At 42.9% G+C, this 24,260-nt stretch overlaps 1 protein-coding gene across 1 annotated transcript in view; it reads right to left on the reverse strand.

Annotated features, from left to right (window-relative positions):
* The window catches only part of LOC130905478 (multidrug resistance-associated protein 1-like), a 56,252-nt gene that overhangs the window by 16,593 nt on the left and 15,399 nt on the right, over positions 1-24,260 (reverse strand). Inside the window, exons 5-20 of the mRNA XM_057818934.1 lie at positions 22,442-22,561; positions 22,307-22,368; positions 17,737-17,865; positions 14,248-14,445; positions 12,324-12,501; positions 8,750-8,911; positions 8,594-8,686; positions 8,332-8,535; positions 4,922-5,068; positions 4,731-4,818; positions 2,681-2,763; positions 1,083-1,196; positions 841-1,017; positions 585-752; positions 321-507; positions 169-241 (exon numbers count right to left, since the gene is read on the reverse strand). Of these exons, the coding sequence (XP_057674917.1) occupies positions 169-241; positions 321-507; positions 585-752; positions 841-1,017; positions 1,083-1,196; positions 2,681-2,763; positions 4,731-4,818; positions 4,922-5,068; positions 8,332-8,535; positions 8,594-8,686; positions 8,750-8,911; positions 12,324-12,501; positions 14,248-14,445; positions 17,737-17,865; positions 22,307-22,368; positions 22,442-22,561 (2,183 nt within the window). The remainder of the gene's footprint in view (positions 1-168; positions 242-320; positions 508-584; positions 753-840; positions 1,018-1,082; positions 1,197-2,680; positions 2,764-4,730; positions 4,819-4,921; positions 5,069-8,331; positions 8,536-8,593; positions 8,687-8,749; positions 8,912-12,323; positions 12,502-14,247; positions 14,446-17,736; positions 17,866-22,306; positions 22,369-22,441; positions 22,562-24,260) is intronic.

Genomic DNA, 24,260 nt, shown 5'->3' on the forward strand with positions numbered 1-24,260 from the left:
TTTCAACAGGGAAGACTGACATATTTCCGTGCCATTGACGTCACGAGACGTCCAACCCATTTTGCTCATACCGGTCTAAATGGATGGGGCGCCTATCGCCGTCAGTGGCAGTCGACGAGTTAAATGAGTGCGCTATAAAAGGTTAAGATCAGCTGAGGTCATCATTACCTGATGAGCTGCTCCTGAGAAAGATCAATGGAAAAATCGGTGAAACTCAGGCGGGACAAGGACTTCCTGCTGACTGCGGACACAGGAGAGGAAGAAAAAATGTCCATTACCGCAGTCGTCATCTCCGCCGTTTTGTCGCGATGGTGCGCTACCGCGTTTGTAGACGGAGCTTTCTCTGGGTGGTTTTCCACTGAAGTTGTGGATCAATTTGGCAAAATCTCCTTTGCGTTCCAACAGTTGGGAGTAGGAGCCCATCTCGGAAACGCGACCGTCATCCATCATCAGCACCAGGTCGGCCCTGGACAGCAGGCTGAGGCTGTGAGTGACCAGCACTCGCGTCTAAACAAGATCAAGTCAAAACAACAATTATTCCTATTTTGAAATATCCTCAAGTGCCACTTTGACACCTTCTCCACCTTGTTTTTCAGAAGTCCTTTGGGTCCGATGACCTGGTCGAAGATGTGTTGGCCCACGTGCGCATCCACGGCCGACAGCGGGTCATCCAGCAGGTAAACGTCACTCTTCCTGTACACGGCTCGCGCCAAGCTTATCCTCTGCTTCTGACCCCCGGACAGGTTCAAACCCTGCGGGCGGACGGACACTTGGCCTGTCAGCTACAGCTCAGGAAAATTTGGCGTCGTATTTGGCGTATCTCCATTGCATACGTATTACCTTTTCCCCGATCTCGGTGGCGTCCCCGGCCGGAAGGACTTCCAGATCGGGTGACATGGCGCAGGCATCCAACACGCGATGATACCAGCTCTCCTTCCTCTCCTGGCCGAACAAAATGTTCTCCTCCAGGGTGGCGTTCTGGATCCAGGCTTGCTGAGGAACGTAGGCCAAGGAACCCTGCGCACAGACGGACCGGAGCCGCAAAATCGTCCGGACGGGACGGGAGACTTTCTTATCCTCACCCTGACCACGACGGAGCCGCTCCTTCTCGTCATCTCTCCTAAAATGGCCGACAGCAAGGAAGACTTTCCCGATCCCACCTGGCCCACCACTGCCACCAGCGTGCCACTCTTCACCTTTGGCAAACGTTGGACTTTTCAGTCATACGTTCTGTGATCCTGTATCCCGTTTCACTCATCGGCCGCCATTGACGCCACTATCTATCTCGCGCCATCTATCCATTATCTGCTGCTTAACCCGAGGTCAGGTCGCGGGGGCAGCAGCTTTAGCGGGAAAACCCAGACTTCCTTCTCCCCGGCTACTTCAACCAACTCCTTTGGCGGGATCCCAAGGCGTTCCCAGGCCAGCCAAGAGACATAGTCTCTCAAGCGTGACGTAGGTTGTCCGAGGGGCTTCCCGCCGGTGGGACATGCCCGGAACACCTCTCCAGGAAGGCACCCAGGAGGCATCCGAACTAGATGCCCGAGTCACCTCATATGGCTCCTCTCAACACTGAGAAGTAGCGGCTCGACCATCACTCCCCCCTGGATGACAAATCTTCTTACCCCATCTTTATGGGGGAGAACCCTTGCAGAGACACCTTGCGGAGTAAACTCATTTTGGCTGCTTGTATCCAGGATCTTGTTCTCAGCTCGTAACCATGGGTGAGGCTAGGAAAATAGATCGACTGGTAAATTGAGAGCTTCGCCTTTTGGCTTAGCTCCTTCTTCACCACAACGGACCAGTGCAGAGTCCACATCACTGCACCGATCCGCCTGTCGCTCTCCTGTTCCCTCCTACCCTCACTCGTGAACAAGAACCCAAGATACTCCTCCACTTGGGGCAGGATCTCATTCCCGACTCGGATAAGGCAGGCCAACTTTTTCCGACTGAAGACCACGGTCTCAGATTTGGTGGTGCTGATCTTCATCCCGACCGCTTCACACTCAGTTGCCAACCACTCCAATGAGAGTTGGAGATCTCCAACAGCACCACATCATCTGCAAAAAGCAGAGATGCAATGCTGATTCCACCAAACCGGACCCCCTCAACACTTTGGCTGCGCCTAGAAATTCTGTCCATAAAAGTTATGAACAGAATCAGTGACAAAGGGTAGCCTTGGCGGAGTCCGATCCTAACTGGGAACGAATTTGACTTACTGCTGGCAATGCGAACCAAACTCTGACATCGGTCATACAGGGACCGAACAGCCCTTCCCAAGAGGGAACCCTGTACAACTGAAGCACCCCCTACAGGACTCCCCAAGGGAGACAGTCAAACGCCTTCTTTAAATCCACAAAACACATGTAGAGCCGGTGGCCGAACTCCCATGCACCCTTGACGAGCCTGCCGAGGGTGTAGAGCTGGTCCACTGTTCCACGGCCGGGACAAAAACCACACTGCTCCTTCTGAATCAAGAGATTCTACTTCCCAATGGACCCTCCTCTCCAGAACCCTTAAATAGACTTTACCAAGGAGTCTAAGGAGTGAGATCCCTCTATAGTTGGAACACACCCTTCAATTCCCCTTCTTAAAAATCCCTGATGTCCAACACGATGTTGTAGAGGCGTGTCAGACAATACAACACTTTGAATCGAAAACACATCGAATTTGGATCCACCTTCAAGTTGATCGCCTGCAAGCACGCCACCCCATCACTGGACCAGTCAAAGTAGCCGTCCCGTATCACCACTCCATCGCCGTCTGGAGTGGAAAAAAGTGCAATTAGCCTATGTGTCGATGAAAAGCCATGTTGTTCCATATTGGCTTAGCATCGGGTTCTTACATGCTCGTACACCAACCGAAAGCTAGATTTGCCATGATATCGCAATTGTAGTATGTAGAGGACGGTAGGCATGTGCCGGTATGAGATTCTGATGAGACGATAACCTTAAGCAAAAATCAGTCAGTCCGACTCTTCCTAAAAAGCCGTGTTCATGGGAAGCTAGGCGCTAATAACGCACAGCTGCACCGCTACCGTGGCGTCTCTCTCGCTTTTTGATGACATAATTGCTGCATGAATTCCGATTTGAGAGACTGGACAGTACAGACCGTCGCGACAGTCTGGAAAAATGTGGCCCAGATCGGATTTGAACCACATACGAAAGTGACCCAGATCGGATTTGAAATGGTCCAGTTCTATGCGACTTGTCCCGTTCAGACCGTCAAGTTAATGCCTCACTCGAGCCGGAAAAACACGAAAAAATCGGATTCGTGCATTAAGACCTGTAGTATGAACGTAGCCATAGTCTCGATACCCCATGTCTGTATTTTAGCTCCCCATGTGCTGTCTGTCCGGTCATCGGCTAGCCAAGTGCCTCTCCAAGCGTCCGTTCTCTGTTCATGTCTGTGTCCCACAGTTAAGTTTCATACCCAGTCTTTTGTTTGAATTTGTTTGGTACTTTGCCTTTTTGGGCCTTTGTTTGTACTTTGTTTTGTCACCTAAATTAAAACATTTTTTAGTTGATCACCTCTCTGCCTTGCTGCCTTTGCGTTTTTGCCGCCTTTTGTTTCCCTGCATTTGGGTCCTCCATGCCGCCCCCACGTGACAATTAGCAAATTGGAACATAAGAATAATGAAATTTTCAAAATAAAATTCAAATAAATGCAGTTGTTCAAGTGAGCCTAAACCAGGGGTGTCAAACCAATTCCACAAAGGGCCAAGAGGGTCCTGGATTTTGTTCCAACCAATGAAGAGGTCATCTTTTCCCCAATCTGATCTCCTACAAGTGTAATCACTTAATTGCAGTCAGGTACTGCTTGTTTTAGCAGAAAATTCATTGGTTAATCTTTTTGCACAGTCTTGGTTGAAATGAAATCCAGGACCCTCTTGGCCCTTTGTGGAATTGGTATGACACCCCTGGCCTAAACCCTCCACCATAGCTCAACATTGTTATCGTTAGAACAAAAATAATTGAATTATCCTCCAATTTCCGTATTTGTTTTACAATCGCTAAACACACTAAACACACTGGAGTTAACGCTCGTAGCTGGTCAGAAACGTTTATAACAGCGTTTACTAACCTTTAATTTCGTATAAAGCGACGGGTGGTCACGTAAATGCAAAATCATATTGGAGGTATTGCCTCCTCTGGCAGCCACCCTCCGGAAACATGTTTAACATGTCGGTTGGCCCTCTTCCTCTCAGTCACAGCTGTCAACTTCTCTGTAGCCGAAATATTCCCATACTTACTCATTGGTTTTCTTCGATGAGGGGAAAAGTTCAGGTGTTTGAGCTCCTTCAGCCAACGTGTAGCACAGCTCTCTGACTCACTGAGCAACAACCGGAGGGGGAGAGGTAAGCCCTACAGCTGCAAGTGATTGATTTTTCTGCCTTCGGGATATAAAAAAAATAGTTAATACCATGGGAACTGTATAATGGAAAATTTTAGTGGTTTAGGAACCATGACGTTTTCATACCACCGTATACCTTGAAAGCGGTAACCGGCACATGTCTAGAGGACGGTGACGGAAACTGTCCATCAAAAGACTGCGCCTCAATTTGTTGTCTTGACAACATTTGCTATTAGAAAATGCAAGAAAATTTTGGCAGGAGACTTTCTTTCCAATCCAGCAACAAGCCCAATCTGGTCCCCGGGCCGCCAGTTTGACACCCCTGGTGTAAGAAGTAAATGCCAAGCCAATATGAAAAGATTGATACTCTTTTCTACCAAGGGAAGGGGCCAGTTTTTCCACATTTTCCGAAGTCAGCTCAGCTTGGCACAAGAAGTTTCCTAGGCGTCTGAGCGAAACAAAAGCCTGATTGCCCCGCAGACGGTCGGTCGGTCGGCGAAGAATTTCATTTCATTTTATTTTGGGAGCAAAACGAGGCTATGCCAGCGTGGTTTGTGGCGCAACTTGCCTGCAATGTGGTACTCATGGCAAAGGGAAGCTGACTTAAAGGAGTTTTCAAGATGTTGATGAGAGCGACGGATACAAAGATCTTCTGCGCATCCAGGACGTTCTGCTCATCCACCAGCACGTAAACGGCAAACACGGCGAAGGCGATCTGAAACCAATGACATTTCATTGTGAGGATGCAAAGCAAAGAGAGCAAAGTCACTCAACAAAGAAAGTTATTTTTTTCTGTCTGCTTTTTGGGTACAGCCCGCGCACTTGGACTCATTCCTAAAGTTCCAACTTGAAAACGTTTCAAAATATATAACATCTTTGATGATAATAATGCCTTGGATTTATACAGCGCTTTGTTTTCAGACACTCAAACTTTTTTTTTTTTTTTTTTTTTTTTTTAAATGGCATTATTCTTTCACTCAGCACACTTAAAGGTGGTAAGCCACAACTGTAGCCACAACTGCCCTGGGGCAGTCTGACAGAAGCGAGGCAGCCAATCGACGCCATCGACCCTTCCGACCACTTGATCTCACAGGCAAGTAGGGTGAAGTATCTTGACCAAGGATACAATGACGACGGGCACAGGAATCGAACCCCTGATCCTTCAATAAATGGACCAGTGTCTGAACCACCTGTGCCACTGTCGCCCTCGTTGTTTGGCTCTAATACTCTGTTTGAAGGGAATTGTATCCTTTTCCATACTTACTGTTTGACTGTTTGTGTTACTCTAACACACCCAATAAAAAATAGATAGCATTTAAATCATAGTTTAAGAAAAGAAGTAGAATATATTTGAAGTATGAGGAGTTGGACTTGGAGTGATTGGAATTTGCAGCTCCAAGATAATGGGTAGATAAGGGCGTAATAACTACAGGATGCCTGCTGACTACGCTGATGGAGCGAGACAAGTAGGTGACGGCCAAGACATCTACAAGCCCACACCTGGACCCCCAAATCCCACCATCAGCTCTTCTGGGAGCCAACAATGGATGGTCCAGAACAATGGCGGGACATCCTTTCTTGCTACAAGGAACGCCTGATAACAAGAAGACTCAACGGCCGAGAATCTGAACACTCAGCGCTCCTTTTGCGCTACGGCTGACAAAATCTCCAATTCTGGTTGTCTTGGCGTGACGGCCCTGGCCGTTTAACGGTTGTCTCATTTTGAGAAACCTCCAGTCAGCTGATTGACACCGACAAGGCAGACGTCGTGGCTGAACGCTCTGGGAGGTAACATCTGCCAGCATTTGTGTCACGTACCTCCTCGCAAGCTGTTTGCTCGCCATCCATTCGCCTTTGCATTAGAAGAGTTCCAAAAAATCGATTATTATATGCATCGCGATTCGACACGTGACGGTTCGATTACGATTCATAAAGGTTCAAAAACGATGATTTTCACTCATGACTTTATGACAGGAGCTCGTAGCGGAACGAAATTCAAGACACGTCTGCCGCCCGGACACCGTTAACGGACACTCGCACAACGTTATTATGGATGCTCCCAGTTACTGGGAGAGAGATTTACTCCTTTTTAAAAGACGGGAAAATAAATTTGTGTATGAGACAGGCAGACAAATGTGCGCAAGTTATTTTTTACAGCAAGAGGGGAAGAGAGCTAGTTCGTTGCTCCTTGTCTTTCAGATGTCAAGCAGTAGTTTTAAGGCATTTCAATTGAAATATGTGCTGAGTGTGTTGCTAAGACTTGTGTGCGTCTATAAGAGGTGAGTACACGCCTTGTTTAGCCTTTATTGTCGTTGTGTTTGCGATGTTAATAGTGAGCGCCGAGCGCTAAGCTAATTAGCTAATTCGCTTACGTGTATTTCATACGCAGAACGTGTAAAACCGTGACTAAGTACAGCGGTAACAATACAAACATGCAAAATAGTACAGAAATCTGTTGTTGCAAGTGCTGCCTAAGGGCCGACAGGCGCGTGTGCGCGTGGGCGGGCAGGGAGAGAAGAAAGTGCGCGCACTGTAATTAGTGTGTGTGGGGGACGATGTTGGAGGCTGCCGGACTTTTTTATGTGCTCGGCAATAAACACCACAACTTAAAAGTGATCAAGAGCAGTTGCGATTTCCACCTGTCACTCCATGAGTTACACATGGGAGGTAACACTGTGAAAACAAAGTATATTGGTTAAAAGAAGTCTTACTTCTAAAGACACTTCGTTTGTGTCCAGAAAATGTGGAATTCATTCCACCAGTGTAAATTTTATTGCATTGTTGGGAGAGAAATAAGTATTCCCTTTAAAATGGTCGATGTTTTTTCACTTTCTTGTAAAAAACAAATAAATAAAAAAGCAGCTTAAGGGCAGCTTTTTGTTGTATGGGCATGTTTCAATCGTTCCTGTTGAATCATAGGGATTTTTAAAAATAAATAATGGAAATAAATTTGTTTGGCTACTTTATTAATCAGTAATGTACGATGAATCTATAATCGTGATAATCGCGATCATCGTTAATACCGTGATCATTGTTCAAAAAACTAGTCGTAGCACCCTGATTCGTAATCGAATCATATCGTGGGGTGCCTAAGATGGCACACCCCTACTTTGCATTCGATCGCTAGTTTGTTACACTCCCGCTTTTCCGGTGAGGTCTTTTGTGTTTTACTATTATTGGATCGTTTTTGTTCACCACTGTAAATAAGAGCACCAAAGCAGCCATTAAGCTGCCATTTTTGTTCAACCCGTTTTCTCCTGTTTTGTTTAGTGTAGGAAGCCAGGGTAGTGGCTGTCTGTTCTTTTTTTTCGATCAGGGTTTAGTTAGCGGTGGGGGTTTAGGAGTAGATTCCTTTTGTTTGTTGTTTTGGCCAGCTTCTTGTGTATTTTGTATCCATTGTTATTTGGCTTGTGTTACTAAATTGTTGATTTGTGTCCACTTGGAAATGTTCGGCTCGTTTTATGTGGCATCCTTAGCGAGGCGTCAGACTTGGCAACCTTCCTCTGCCCAATCTGCAACCGACAATTACCCTAAACACCCAAACGCATCCTTTTTCCGGACCACAGCCCGCATCACCAGAGCCTTTAAAAGACTGAATTCTTTAGCCAGCGCTGTCTTTTCTCATTTGGTGACCCTGGATCCAGCCTTCCTCTTCGTCTGGGTCTTTGTGGTGTTTTTGCCTTGCTGTCTGATTGCTGTCGACTTGGAATAAATTGTCAACTTGTGTTTCGAAGCCTTGTTCCAGCTTTTAAATTGGAGTCAGTACAAGGGGTTAAAAACACTTGTATTCTGGCCAGGTTGTTGGGGTCGCGCCGGCCCGGGTCGTTGGAATTGCGCTAGCGCAGTTCCGGCGGTTTGGCTGGTGGGATTCCTGTAATCTGGCTAAAAGGTCAAATTCCAACAGTATTTATATGTTGACCCTGCGGAGGAAGAGCCTGGACCATAAAGACAACGGAGCTTGGAATTAAAAGGTCTCACCAAGAAGGAAGACGAGTTGAAGGAGGCCAGCGAGACCGAGTAGAGGACCTGAGACTTCTTCAGGGCGTCCAGTTCGCCGTCTCTCAGAACGCCCACGCGGCGCAGGAAGGCTTCCTCCCAGGCGTAGAACTTGAGGATCTTTACTCCGCTCACGATCTCGTTCATCAGCTTGATGCGACCGTCCATGAAGTCCATCTGCACCTCCTGGGGAAAAAAGCATTTTCGCAATCAAACGCAGGACCAGCGGAGTGAGCGAGCTTACCTGCAGCTTGCTCCTCAGCTTTGCGATGAGCGCGTTGAGGGGGAAGATCAGGACCACGGCGACCGTCCCGGCCAATGCCGACAGACCCAACAGCTGCCGATGGTCACGCAAATCAATATTCGGACGATGACTCTGAGATATAGGGCTTTTTCTTACATGGGAAAGGAAGTAGAAGCACAAGGCGATTTCAATGGGCGCCGCCCACAGGCTGTTGACATACACCGCAAAATCCATCATCTTCTGGGTGTCCACCGAAATCAGGTTGACGATTTCTCCCACCGTGCACTGGCGGCGAGCGGCGCTGCTCATCACCAGACACTGACACAAACGCAAAGGCCCTCCACATTACCACCACTGGCCGACCTTGTTTATACCAAACAAAAACAAGGTTGTATGTCTTAAGGCAGATTCGGCACCGTAACTGACTGGTGGCCATCTTGCGACAGAAGACTTCTCTGTACATCCTTTCATACATGAATTATATATGTATATCATATTAGGGCTGTCAAACGATTAAAATTTTTAATCGAGTTAATCATAACTTAAAAATGAATTAATCGCAATTCAAACCATCTCTAAAATATGCCATATTTTTCTGTAAATTTTTGAAATGGAAAGACACAAGATGGATATATACATTCAACATACTGTACATACAGTAAGTACTGTATTTGTTTATTAAATCAATAATCCCCATGATGTCATTAATATTCCGTTAAAAGGATCCACAGATAGAAAGACTTGTAGTTCTTGAAAGATAAAGGTTAGTACAAGTTATAGTAATGTTATACTAAAACTAGGGCTGTCAAACGATTAAAATTTTTAATCGAGTTAATTACAGCTTAAAAATTAATTAATCGTAAATAATCGCAATTCAAACCATCTGTAAGATATGCCATATTTTTCTGTAAATTATTGTGGGAATGGAAATACAAACAATATACTGTACATAAGTACTGTATTTGTTTATTATAACAATAAATCAACAAGATGGCATTAACATTAGCATTCTCTTAAAGCGATCCATGGATAGAAAGACTTGTAGTTCTTAAAAGATAAATGTTAGTGCAAGTTATTGAAATTTTATATTAAAAACTAGGGCTGTCAAAATTATCGCGTTAACGAGCGGTAATTAATTTTTTAAATTAATCCCGTTAAAATATTTGACGCAATTAACGCACAAATGCCCCGCTCAAACATATTAAAAGGACAGCAAAGTGAAAGGTGCACTTGTTGTGTTTTTCGGAGTTTTGCTGCCCTCTGCTGGCGCTTGGGTGCGACCGATTTTATAGACCCTACCCACGTGACGTCACAACTCCTTCCTCCTGACTGGTGCCGCCCATTTGTCCGTCAACACATCATGTTTACCTGTTACGGCTACGTACATTCCTCCTTTTTACGACGTGTTTTTCTGCTCGTTAACATTAATAATCAAAATGGTGAAGGCGTGTGTGGCGGTCGGTTGCAATAACAGAGAAGATAGACGGAGAGACTTGAAGTTCTACCGGATTCTGAGAGACCCGGAGAGAAGAGAGTGAGATGGGCTGCTGCAATTCGACGAGAAAACTGGGCTCCAAACGATTACCACAGATTATGTAGTAGTCATTTTATATCTGGTAAGATGCATTTAATATATATTTAGAGGGTTTGGGGCTGACAACCACAATTAAGATCATTGCTAGGCTAATCGCCGACAACATACACGTATGTATGTAGTGAGAGTGCTATCGCTAAACCATATAAACATTAAAAGCCCTAACTCCATTGACAAACGACATGAAATACATTAGACTTGACAGTGGATGTTAGCAATAACAAAAGATTTTGAATTGAAAATTTCGTAACTCACCTTTCCAAGCACAAGATAGATTCCTGCCGAATTTTCGTGGACGAGGACCTGTTTCACCCAACCAGCAACGAAGTATTTATAAGCCTCCAAGCTCTTAAAGTTTTTCAAACTTTCGTGAGAATAGGCTGATTTTGTGTGGACAAGATAGTTGTACGTATCGGGGTAGCTAGCAGATGTCAGGCAAATACGGCGGAGACAGCGGGTCGAAAAACATCGATTTAGGCATCAAATATGGATCTGGCGAATGGATAAACTGAAGCTTTTCCACATAACGCCTTTTATGCAACACATCAAGTGAGTTTACGGCATCCGAAAGCACCGGGTCTTCCATGAAATGCATTATAAATTGCTCGATCAATTGAGACCATTGATAATACAGACACAAAATGACAGACAAGTGGGCGGAACCATACAGCGAGCACGTGATTTTGTGACGTCGGTGGGTAGGGTCTATAGGCTTGTGTAAGTAATTATTGACATCAACAATGGCGGGCTACTAGTTTATTTTTTGATGGAAAATTTTAACAAATTTTATTCAAACGAAAACATGAAGAGGGGTTTTAATATAAAATTTCTATTAACTAGTTATTATCTTTTAATAATTTTCTATACATTTTTATACATATTTATATATTTCATTTATTTATTTATATATTTATTATTTTTGTTTATCTTTTAAGAACTACAAGTCTTTCTATCCATGGATCGCTTTAACAGAATGTTAATAATGGTAATGCCATCTTGTTGATTTATTGTTATAATAAACAAATACAGCACTTATGTACCGTATGTTGAATGTATATATCCATCTCTGTCTTATCTTTCCATTCCAACAATAGGTGGTGGTTTGAATTGCGATTAATTACGATTAATTAATTTTTGAGCTGTAATTAACTCCATTAAAAATTTTAATCGTTTGACACCCCTAATTAAAACCCCTCTTAATGTTTTCGTTTTATTAACATTTGTAAAATTTTCAATCAAAAAATAAACTAGTAGCTCGCCATTGTTAATGTCAATAATTACACCATGCTCACTCATTGTGCTGAAGCCCATAAAATCATTTGGGCCCAAACGCCAGCAGTAACAAGTAACAAGTGGACATTACACTGCTGTCATTTTAATCTGTTTGAGCGGGGCATGTGCGTTAATTGCGTCAAATATTTTTAACGTGATGAATTTTAAAAATTAATTACCGCCCGTTAACGCGGTAATTTTGACAGCACTAATTAAAACCCCTCTTAATGTTTTCGTTTTAATAAAATTTGTAAAATTTTCAATCAAAAAATAAACTAGTAGCTCGTCGTTGTTGACGTTGCTGAGCGGTGACGTCACATGGGCTCCCTGCCGTTCTTCCACAGTGTCTTTACCTACATAAGGTAGTGATTGAAATACACCGAAAGGTGTCAATGGAGAGTTTTAAATTATTAAAAATCAAGCCAATGAGTGTTTTTTGTCCCTCGACTGATGCCGTAGTTCCCGGTTCACTGGTCATATGAGTGCTGGCTTCACGACGTACCAGACCTCTGATAGTTTGTATATTATGACTAAATATTGTCATCCAGTGTATTTGTTGAGCTAAATGAAATATTTGAATAGAGTTTGACCAAAGTCTGAGTAAGTTTGATGCGTATTTTGCATAGGTATTTTGATTGGGAATGCCAGTTCTTTGCATTGTTGTTTAACTGTGTGAGAATAGGGCCTCATTAATACAGATTGAAGCGCTTTTCTTTTTGTGAACATTCTTTTTTTTTGAGAAATAGGAATATTATTTTTGTTGTGCTTTCACTAAATGATACTTATGTTTGTTGTGAAGGAAAAATCCGTATACGTTGGTCGATCGCGATCCCAACTTTGACTGCCGTCGGTGTTGCCACTTACCTTGCGATAGACGAGGGCCGCCACGGCGCTCTTGAGCCTCATGCCGAGCGTGAAGCAGCGGTACATGTACTGATGGTTGAGGAGCGACTGCAGGCAAGACAGTAGAAAGAGCAGGCCGGCGAACAGGAAGCCCTTCCACGCCGGTGCGTCCCGGTCTCGCATGAAGCCCAGCAGCAAGCTGTCAGCGTACAGCGTCAGGGTTAGTCACCGCTAAGCCTCGTGCCGTTCACACAGACTTGCCTCAACAGTAGACACCTGCGTCATTGTCATTAACCCTCATTCAAACACTATGGGGGGAAAAAAACATTTTAGATGGTTATTTCGGGTCACAACCAAAGTTTTATGTCAGATGGAAAAACCATCAGGAAATGACCCAGAAATGGCCAAAATGAAAAGAAAGTGATCCCCGAGAGATCCAAAATCTTTAGGAAATTACCAAAAAATAAACAGGAAGTGACTCAGAAACGACCTAAATTAATAGGAAGTGACTCAAAATGAACAGGAAGCAACATGTCAGAGTTTATTGACCAGTAGAGCAATGCATGCCCATGCAATTACCCTGAAATTGCATTTTTCAGTTAATATGGTTTGGGCAAAATTGTATTATGTCACGTATTAATGTTTCAGCTAGTAATGTTTCATCATATTGCTTCACAAAGCCCTTTATTATGTCATAAAGAATAATTGAGAACACTATATAAGCCTCGAGCAGACAACATCCAGTGTCAGGTCGTCAGCGATTCAACATATGCTTGCATGTCAACTCACCATTGCCGCTTGACCTGATAGTTTTCCCTTGCCTGTCAACATCAATAAAATCCTGTGTCTGCGATACGCAACTGGGTCCTCCGTCTCGTACATGACAGTATTCATTGAAATCATATTTGAAAATGAATAATTATAGTGAATAATATTAGAGATATTTTTTAATATTACCAAAAATACTCACAGAGGGTTAAGGGAATACATTTCAGTATTACCGTGGGCATTCAACTACCGGTATTCAATTGACCCTCCCGGTTCAACTGGGTTGGACGTCGAGTGCCATAAATGGCGCAATCAACACTGATAAATAAAAGTGCTGTGAAGGTTGGGGGGCTGCGGCTGTGGCTCGTGGGCGGGGTGGGCAGACGGGGATGGGGGCGGGCGTGGGGTTGGTTGTGCGTCCCCTCTTCACATCCCTGAGGGCCAGTTGATGGGAGTGCGGATGGCCTGGGGGACCACCCTAGCTCCCGGGGGGTTGACGATGGCTCTTTTGCTGGGCTGCGGGAGGAGGGATGGGCTGCGCTGCGCTGCCCCCCCCTTCCTCAGGCTGCCTGGGTGGGGGCCGTGGCCCTGGGTTGGTGCTTGCGCGGTGTCTCCGCTCGTCTGCCGCATGTTTGGTGGGGCTCGCGTGCGGCTGGATGTGATTGGGCGTGCTCGGGTGGGTGGTCCCAGTGCCGGGACTGCCGGTGGGGCGGCGTAGGGTCGGTTGCCAACACAAGGGATTCACACGATTACTGTGTTCTAGATCACAGAGCTGATTTGTGTATACTCTACCCCTCCCAATCACTTGGCTTTATAGCCCCCCCCCTTTCTTTCCCTGGTTAACAGGCCCCCCACATGGTGTCAACCGGAAATACATCTAGCTGACGATAGCACCAACATATTAATAGTTAGTGTAGGCGTTCAATGTATTTCTTGTTGTTGTGTTTCTTCTCTTCTGTTCCCCCATAACCGCTTCCTGTTCGCTGCTTTGTCACAATAAACGAGATATGCTGAATGATCACAATGGGAGTATGTCATACTCTCAATGTGAAACATTAAAACTGTTCAGATCAACCACACTCTTAGACTTCCATTCTACGTGTCAAACAGCTGAACATGACAGGTTTAAAAAAAAACAAAAACTGATAAACTCATTTTTGGCTGCGGTGGGACAAACCTGAGCACCTGCGGGACTGCGAACATGAAGGCATCGTGGACGATCAGGTACAAGATTCCCATCAGGAAGTAGGGCCCAAAGGTCCGCCCGAGCGCGCGCAGCAGGAGGTAAATGTAGCGCCGCCTTTTGGGCGGGAGGTCTTCAAGGGACTCGCTCAGCAGCGGTGTTTTTTCCTCAGAGTGGCTCTCGGATGACATCCTGCGCAAACGCAAACCAGATCTCAGCATTTACTTTGAACATTAAAATGTGATAAGTTCATGTTTTAGTCATAAGTTTAATGTTTTATTGTGAAATGTTTCCCATTGGAACAGGATCCCTTTAAATGTTCTTACATTAAAACCAAGGGCAAAAGAGGGCCGGTATACAGTGATTTGATCCCGAAAATATGAAGGCAACTGTCAAAACGCAGTGACAGAAAAAACAAACAAACAGGTGAGTAGTAATGCGTCACATGCAAGGCCAGCCCAGCCTATACGCAAACTATGCAGCTGCTTAGGGCCCCTGACCACTAAGAGCCCCCAATCTGGCAACCTCACTTTATACGCTGTTAATAGAGCATCGTGAATAATGTGTCGCGCATTGCCATTTATCGGTGCAAACATCCATTTTCTTGACATTACAATCTGGCAACCTGGGGAGTGACGTTGAACCTGCTTTGCAATGATTGGTGCTCAAACTTGCTTGGAAAATAGATGCATGAATATGTCGAAGAGAATTTATCCTTCTGGAGCAGAGAAACGAAAAATCTGATTAATATACAAAATATATGGGTTGGATTGCATGTATGGGTTTCACAGTACACTGTGACAAAAAATATGGGCCCCTTGGCATTATTCTGCTTAGGGCCCCCAAATGGCCTGGGCCGGCCCTGGTCACATGTACTCTTTTTGAGAAAAATGTACTTTTTTTCTCCTCACAATATTTTTATTGATTATACACACTTTAACTCATTTCCTCCCAAAAACGTATAAATACGTTCTATTTTTAATTGTTTCAGTGTCCCAAAAATGTATTTATATGTCTTTTACGTTTTTTTTTCCACAAGAAACATCTCTAGGTTCTGATGCTCCAAAGCACAATGCTCAAATTCCATTTTTAAGGAATAAAACTAGCCACTGGATGGCAATAGCGCAATTGGTAAGAACTCATATCAGACAATGAAAGGAAATGAATGAAGAGAAATAGTCAGGAAACGGAAGTTGGTAGAAGTAAGAAGGGTGAGAAAAAGGTAGAGAACGATGAAAAATACAAGGCACATGCCCCACACAAGTTCCCTAGGTGAATTCTGTTATGAGGTAGTGGTCACTAGGAAAGAAAGATTCAAAAAATCTATCTTGATGAGTGACACAGGTGGTGATGGGGAAAATAAATTTACCCCGTCTGCCGATACAGCCACGGCCACAACAGCGTCATCTCTCAGTTCATTAGTTTAGTTATGTGTAAATAAATTGTTACTTTGCTATCAAAAGCTCTATTTTTCTTGTTTATGTTATTTTGTAGAAGGAAAACATTATTCAGATTTTTGGGATGTCACAAAAGCAAAAAATAGCTGTGTTAAAGTCAAAGTTATGTTTGAAATGTATGCTTTTGCAAAAAGCTCAATTTCTGTTTTTTCATCAGAAATTGCTCAAACTAAGCTATTTTCTAATGCTGATTTCTAAAGAATGGAAAAAGATATGAACTAACTTTTTTTTCCTGCTGAAAGAAGAGAGTTGGTGGGTTCCATGTTTATATAGCAATAGAACAGAATTTTCTTTGGGCCTTGCAAAATCAGTCAAAATCCAGTAAAACGGCCGAGAGCGAAGGGCCTTGCTCCGGTGAAATTGGCTGGGAGTTAAGTGTAGTTTTACTAAGCCATACTTTTGACTTTTGTTTGAGTAGATTTGTGAGAAAAAAAACACAACTCTTACTCTGCTACTTTGGGCTACACAAGGGTCATTACATTTTTCCTGTTTATTCTTCATATTACATTTATGTCACAACAATAATCACATGACTCCATTACACCAATCTGACACAAGCTTGCCATACCATGATTACGCCAGCCTGTTCAATCATGTGGCGTCTTTAAAGCAAAGTGAAAAAATGAAGTATATGACATGGAGCACTGCCCTCAACATCACTCGAAAGAACGGATTTTAACCTCTTTCTCTCAGCCTATATTTGGCATTGATTGACCACGGAAAAGCGGAGTTATGATCCTTTTAATTTCATAACAGTAAGTGGCGGAATCTGACCTTCTAGCCAGACTGCCGGAATGGCGACAGCCGAACCGCCGGACCCGCACTGGTGAAGCTCCAACGACCCAGGCCGGCAAGACCCTGACAATCCGGCCAGAAGGCCAAACTCCACACGCTCACCTTAATCTTAACCCTTTGTACTGACTCAATTTTGAAAGGTTTAAAGAAGGCTCACTGAAAACAAGTTGACAATTTATTCAGGTGGACATCGATCAAAACGGCAAAGCGATACAGAAACACTCAGGCGGGGAGGCAAGGTCACCCTATCACACGTCAACAAACAGTTCCGAGAAAAAAGACAACGCTTAGTTACACATTCAGTCTTTTGAAAGCTCTCGCGGAGTGGGCCATGGGCAGGAAGAAGGGTGTGTTTGGGAGTATTGTCTGTTTGTGGATTGGACAGGAGGATTCGAGAGTTACTGTTGTCCGGGCAACGAGGGTTGTGGATTTTGCCACCTCAGCGTCAAAGGGGCTCTGAGCATGCACCGCACACAGCAAAACAAATCGATCTGCACTCTATGGAACCCCAAAAGGGTCCAAATTAAATAAGTAAATACCCTTTGATAGTTAACAGACAAATTGTGTAATATGGCTTTTAAATTGTAAAATAAGGTATAATTATTATGAAAAACATTTTACGAGATAAAAAGCGTTTTTCACAAAGTATATTTATTTTGTAATGCCTTTTTATTTCATAATGTCGTTTTCCAGCACAATGAAGCGTGTGCTGTCAATCAAATGCATAGGGGCGGAGTCAAGTAAGTGATTGACTGGATGGATTGTGGAGTCTCTAAGAACAAATGCCATTTTTGTGTCAGATTTGATGGGTGGCAGCCTATATAGTACAAAAAATACAGTAAAGTTTTTTTTTTTCTTGGAGATGCGCGTGTGGAAGCCTGGCTGTTGTTGTTTGTTTTTTTTAACATGAGGTTTTGACATGTGCCGTCATATTTTCGGGACCAAAACACCGTTCCGCCCCAAAATATTTCATTGTGGCAGCGTACCGGACCGTTCCAACCCACTTTCCCCCCTGCTAATAACATTAATCTATCTATCTATGTCAACGATGTATCGTGAACGACAGGACAATTCAGTACTCTTCCAGATGATGGCAGAAAGGACAACTAACCTGTCTAGGATAGCAGCCTAACAATCATTTTCAGCTTTTAACGTGATCATTTTCATATTTGAAGGTGATCAATGGTGAAAAGGATCACCTTGTAACATTGAATTTTTGTTCCCAACCAACCGCTTTTCCGCAGACTTTGTCGTCCATGCGGCTTCCAGCTCCCGCGTGATCCGCAGGGACGAGTCCTGGTCACGCAGGGTCCACAAGTCAGCTGCCAGAAGAGGGCGCCGAAAGCCTCGAATCACAAGCCTTATTGGCACAAAATTCCAATAAATAAATGTTAAAATGTATATTCTATTTTTTAATAAACCACAATGGAAACAAATACATTAAAATCCAAATAAATTTTGAAATAAATCAATAAAAAATTACATAAAAACTGAACAAAATACATAGAGAAATAACATTTATTTTACCCTTTCAGGGACAGCAGTCACTACAGTGGACAGATATTCAAAAGTTAGACTTTTAACCCTTTCTGGGGAAAGTGACTATTTTTGGCAATTAATTCTTTTTTTTTCTTCTTAATAATATTTTAAAATATTTAAAGGGTACCACAGATAGAAAGACATGTAGTTCTTAAAAGATAAATGGTAGTACGAGTTATAATAATTGATATTAAAACCCCTCTTAGTGTTTTCGTTTTAATAAAATTTGTGAAATTATTTTAACTAGTAGGTCGCCATTGTTGCTGACGTCGGAGGGCGGTGAGGTCACATGACCACACTGCCGGACTTCCACAGTGTCACTCTTTAACTACATTAACATGTCATCGGTTCTGCCCTTCCACTTTGAACCCGAGTGGAACATTAATGAGAAGGACAGAAAAAGCAAAATGACCAGGAAAGACGGGATGAGTTGAGTAGCGTTCATGTGTCAACTTCGCTAGTGACAGCACTCCCCTGCTCTAGTGATGAGAGCAGGAGAGCGTTTGATGTCAAAAACTGTTTGCAGATCGTCACGGTAAACTATTGTGTGATCCAAATTATTCAAATATTATTATGGAGATAGTTAGCATCCAGAGCTGTCGTGTGTTTTCCATATGATTCGGGTATACAGTGAAACACAGCAGTTTATTTTTCTGATAGCCCGTGCATAACAGCACACGAAAACATTGACGCAGCTTGCTTCTACCGAGACGTTTAAGGGGCTCCATGACCGGGAGAATGCTGCCTTACCTTATTTTTGTCACTTAAAAGCACATGTCCAGATTGTTGATCATCCTGCCAGTGTTCTCAGATTTATCATACTTATTGCCCCCGAAGCTTGCTACTCAATGAATAAGAGACACGGAAAACGATAAATGCAATAAACTTAGTTTGAATGCTGCTTTGAGAGCTAAGAGGCAGGGAAAGGTGAGTGGATTCGTTGCTCGGACTGTGCCGTTTATTGGCAAAAGCTTCAGCAACTACTCCTTCACAACATAACATAAGTATCATATTGTGAAAATACAACAAAAATAATATTCATATCCCTCAAAAAATATTGTTCGCAAAAAGAAAAGTGCTTCAATCTATTAATGAGGCCCTATTCTCAAACAGTTAACAATGCAAAGAGTTCACAAATTCACAATCAAAATAGCTCTGCAAAATACACATGAAACTTACTCAGACTTTGGTCAAACTTTAAACATTTTAGCAACTCGTTTAGCTCAACAAATAACACCGAATGGCAATATTTAGTCACAATATACAAACTATGATGCTGGGAGCAATTATCGGGAGTACTGTATGTTGTGAAGACAACACAAGGCAGAATGGACCCATACTAAAAAGGAAACTACGGCGTCAGTCAGGGACAAAACACACTCTTTGGCTTGATCTCTAATTAATTTAACACTTGCCATTGACACCTTGTAGTGTATTTAAATCACTACCTTACATAGTTTAAGAGTAACACTGTGAGGCCATGTGACGTCACCGCCCTGCGACGTCAACAACAATGGCGAGCTCCTAGTTTATTTTTTTAATTTAAAAATTTACAAATTTTATTCAAACAAAAACATTAAGAAAAATTTACACATTTTATTAAAACAAAAACATTAAGAGGGGTTTTAATATCAAATTATTATAGCTCGTTCTAACACTTATCTTTTAAGAACTACCTGTGTTTCTATCCATGGTACCCTTTAACATAACTATAAATACATTTCTAAATTAATACAATGTTAATAAAAGCTAAATAAATGAAAATAAAATGAATTAAAAAAAAACAACACTTATTATGGCCAACAATAACACTCTGAAGTAGATTTTTAAAAAAAAAACAATATCTGACTCATTGCATGTTCAATTTATTTAAACTGGGAGGACTGACCATTATCTTTCAGTGACATTAGCAGCGCAAGACGATCAATCCATTTTGAATGGAAGGGGCGGAAGAACGTCACCCCTCCCATTCAAAATGGATTGGACGTCTCGCTTCATCAATGGGAGTCAATGAGGTAAATGAAGGCCCTGTAAGATTGCTCAAGAAGTGCCGATGAGGTAAATACAAACTGGCGCGCCGATATTTGGGTCTTTATAGTAGGAGTGTGACAAAATATCGAAATGGTGATATATCGTGATTCTTTGTATCCCAAAAGGTTATCGATATGCTCCTGCCAAGAATCGAGATATCGTTTTAAAAAGGTGTCAAGGGCTATTTGCTAGTGGCGCCACCAGGGGGTGGCCAGGGGTGGCCGCGGCCACCCCTATAAATTGGTTGGCCACCCCATTGGCCACCCTGCTTGCCAGTATATCATTAGATTGTTGTAGCATCAGTTATGCATTTCTTCCCAAATGAATGCATTGATTTTGTTTTGTTAAATGTAGGGCTGTCAAATTTATCACATTAACGGGCGGTGATGGATTTTTTTCAATTAATCACGTGAAAATATCGCAATTAACGCATTTGCAGTACGACTCATTTACCCGTTGCCGCAAACAGCCTACAATGGCGCCGTTTTACTTATATACAAAGATAGGTCAGATAGGCAGAGTGGAGTAGATACAAGCATTCATTGGGGCCGTGCTTTAATTGGCAAAAGCTTTGTGATCTCTCCCACAGCAACTCTAAATATTGAGGGAAGCGTGGGGAAGAATGACAGGAGTCGATCTTTTTCTTAACACCCTATAGTGTACCCAACGCAGAGAAGATATAGCATTTGCAGCCACAACACACACACTCATGGTGGCACCACTTCCCATCATGCATTTGGGCAGAACAGTTAAGTCGCTACAGTATCATTTACTGAAAGCTCAACAAATACACTAGATGGCAATATTTAGTCACGATATACAAACTCACATTTATCCTTTAAGAATTACAAGTCTTTCTATCCGTAGATCCCTTTCACAGAAAGAATAATGTTAATGCCATCTTGTGGATTTATTGTTATAATAAACAAATACAGTACTTATGTACCGTATGTTCAATGTATATCCGTCTTGTGTCTTATCTTTCCATTCTAAAAATAATTTACAGAAAAATATGGCATATTTTATAGATGGTTAGAATTGCGATTAATTACGATTAATTAATTTTTAAGCTGTGATTAACTCGATTAAAAATTTTAATCGTTTGACAGCCCTAGTTAAATGTACACCTTATGCCTAATGTATACATAACACAATAAAACAGAATTGTTGTGGAACTCAAAATGTTGACTGGACAGTTATGGACGATGGGCATTAAATCATTAGTAACATCAAATATTCCACAATACACCAAAGTATATCAGTAGCCGTGTCCTTAAGTCTTTCTGATAGTTTTCCCCTGACCTTTTTACTGCAATAATATAATGAAAACCTGAAATTATGGCTTTTAGTTTTGGCCCAAAGATTTTAAGTGGCCCCATCTGGCCACCCCTATGAAAAATTTCTGGAGGCGCCACTGCTATTTGCAGGCCATGACATTGACTAGATGAGTCTTTCTCCAAGGAATGCTTTAACAGTTTTAGGTCTGTGGCATGATGCATTGTCATCTTGGAAAATGACAAACATCTTTTCAAGGGATAAGAAAAGCTGTCTAAAATTTAAACGTAAACTTGTGGATTTATTGAAGATTTAACCACAGCCACCACAGCCATCTCTCCAGTGCCTTTGCCTGACATGCAGCCCCATATCATGAAGGACTGAGGGAATTTTGATGTCTTCTTCAGGCGGTCATCTTTGTACATCTCACTGGAACGGCACCAAACAAAACTTACAGCATCCTCACCTTGTCAAGAGTCAAGAATCTGCATTGGACAAGGTGTCAAGAGTCAAGAATCTGTATTGGACAAGGTGATGATGCTGGAACTTTTGTTTGGTGCTGTTCCAGTGAGACCTTAAATGGCCCATAATGACCTAATTGCCTGCCATTGAGTGCCACTGACAGCCATAGACGTTCAATCCGTTTGAAGTGGGAGGGTTGGCAGCGAATGAACATTCGTTCATTCGCTGCCACCCTCCCAGTTCAAATGGATTGGACGTCTACTAGTGATAAACTCATTCCAATTCACATTAGAAGCTTGTTTTTCTGTTAATTCGTTGTTTGTAGAATATCCTAGAATGATTTCCTGACCAATGTATCGAAAATTGTTGTATCGCCAGGTCATCGTTATCGTGAGCTTTGTATCGCAAATCGTATCGTATCGTGAGGTACCAAGAGGTTCCCACTCCTACTTTATAGTATATATAAAAGTGTGAAGCGCAACCAGTTGACTTACCCGCTAAACCAAAAGAAGAAAAACTTGGAAAGGAAGGAGGCGTCTTCTTCAGGACACGCATTCTGAAATGGAAAAAAAATGATGGGAAGCTGCATCCGCAACACAAAAAACAGGGGTCGGTTGCATCCGGGCCACCTCAGCTCGTTGCTGACCGAGCGGTCGCCGGTCCGAGAAGGCGCTCAACACCACTTGTGCCGCTTGAAGGGAGAAAGTAATGAAAAACGCCACGAAAGCCACGGCATCCGAAGAGAAGCCCTGAAATGGAAAGAGCGTTTCAAAATAAAAGCAAGAAAAACTAGCAGTGATTGATCATGCCTCTGCGCCATTGACGTGGCAGCCAATCGGTTCTTGAAAATGAACAGAAAGCGACGTAGGGATGACACAAAAGCAAATGGAAGTGGCCCACAATGAACTGAAAGGAACCGGATATGCCCCCAAAATCAACAGGATGTGACCCGCAAATGCCCCAAATCAATAGGAAGTGACCCGAAATGACCAGAAAGTGACTCTGAAATGGTCCAAATTAATAGGTGGTGTCTCAAAATGACCAGAAAGGAACGTAAATGAACTACAATCAACAGGAAGTGACCCAAAATGAACATAAATTGATCTAAAATGCCCCAAAATCCCACAAGGACGGACCTAAAGATGACCCAAAAGCAGCAGAAAGTGACCCAGGAATGACTTACATTGGTATGAAAAAGTCCCTGAACCTTTTGTAATTTCTCACAGTTCTGCATAAAATCACCATCAAATGTGATCTAATCTTTGTCAAAATCACACAGATGAAAAAAACAGCCAAACATTTATAGGTTTTCATATTTTAATGAGGATAGTATGCAAACAATGACAGAAGGGGGAAAAATAAGTAAGTGAATCATCACATTTAATATTTTGTGGCCGCTCCCTTTTGCAGCAATAACTTCAACCAGACGCTTCCTGTAGCTGCAGATCAGTCTGGCACATCGATCAGGAGAAATCTTGGCCCATTCTTCTCTACAAAACTGCTGTAGTTCGGTCAGATTCCTGGGATGTCTGGCATGAATCGCTGTCTTTAGGTCATGCCACAGCATCTCAATGGGGTTCAAGTCTGGACTTTGACTTGGCCACGCCAGAATGTGTATTTTGTTCTTCTGAAACCATTCTGAAGTTGATTTACTTCTGTGTTTTGGATCATCATCTTGTTGCAGCATCCATCCTCTTTTTTGCTTCAACTGTCTGACAGGTTTTCCCGCAAAACATCCTGATAAACTTTTGAATTCATTCTTCCATTAATGATTGCAAGTTGTCCAGGCCCTGAGGTAGCAAAACAGCCCCAAATCGTGGTGCTCCCTCCAACATGCTTCACGGCGGGAATGAGGTGTTGATGTTGGTGAGCCATTTCATTTTTCCTCCACACATAATGTGGTTTCTCCCAAACAATTCAACTTTGGTTTCATCAGTTCACTATATTTTGCCAAAACTTCTGTTGAGTGTCCAAGTGCTTTTCTGTGAACGTTAAACGAGCAATAATGTTTTTTTTGTTGTTGTTTTTTTTAGAAAGCAGTGGATTCCTCCGAGGAGTCCTCCTATGAACACCATTCTTGGCCATAGTTTTACATATAGTTAATGTGTGCACAGAGATATTAGACTGTGCCACTGATTTCTGTAAGTCTTTAGCAGACTTGCCTGGCACGGCCAGAATGTTCTCCCTGTATTTTTCAAACACAGTGAGAAGAGTCTGGGACCCAGCCCCTTATTGCCCTCTCGAGCCAGAACGAAATCATCCGTGCAATCACATTTATTTGTGTGACGTGCTCTTACCTAGCAACGTCAGTCTTGCGCGTCGGAAGTCGTCTCCACAACAACACAGATGGCGAACGGGAGAGTTCCAATCTGCGGTAAATTCAGTTTTAAATGACCAAAAACACATTGCGTCGCTGTCTAGCCATGCTGAATAAACTTCTTTGTTCTC

Source organism: Corythoichthys intestinalis, chromosome 17 (assembly GCF_030265065.1).
Source record: "Corythoichthys intestinalis isolate RoL2023-P3 chromosome 17, ASM3026506v1, whole genome shotgun sequence".
NCBI lineage: Eukaryota > Metazoa > Chordata > Actinopteri > Syngnathiformes > Syngnathidae > Corythoichthys > Corythoichthys intestinalis.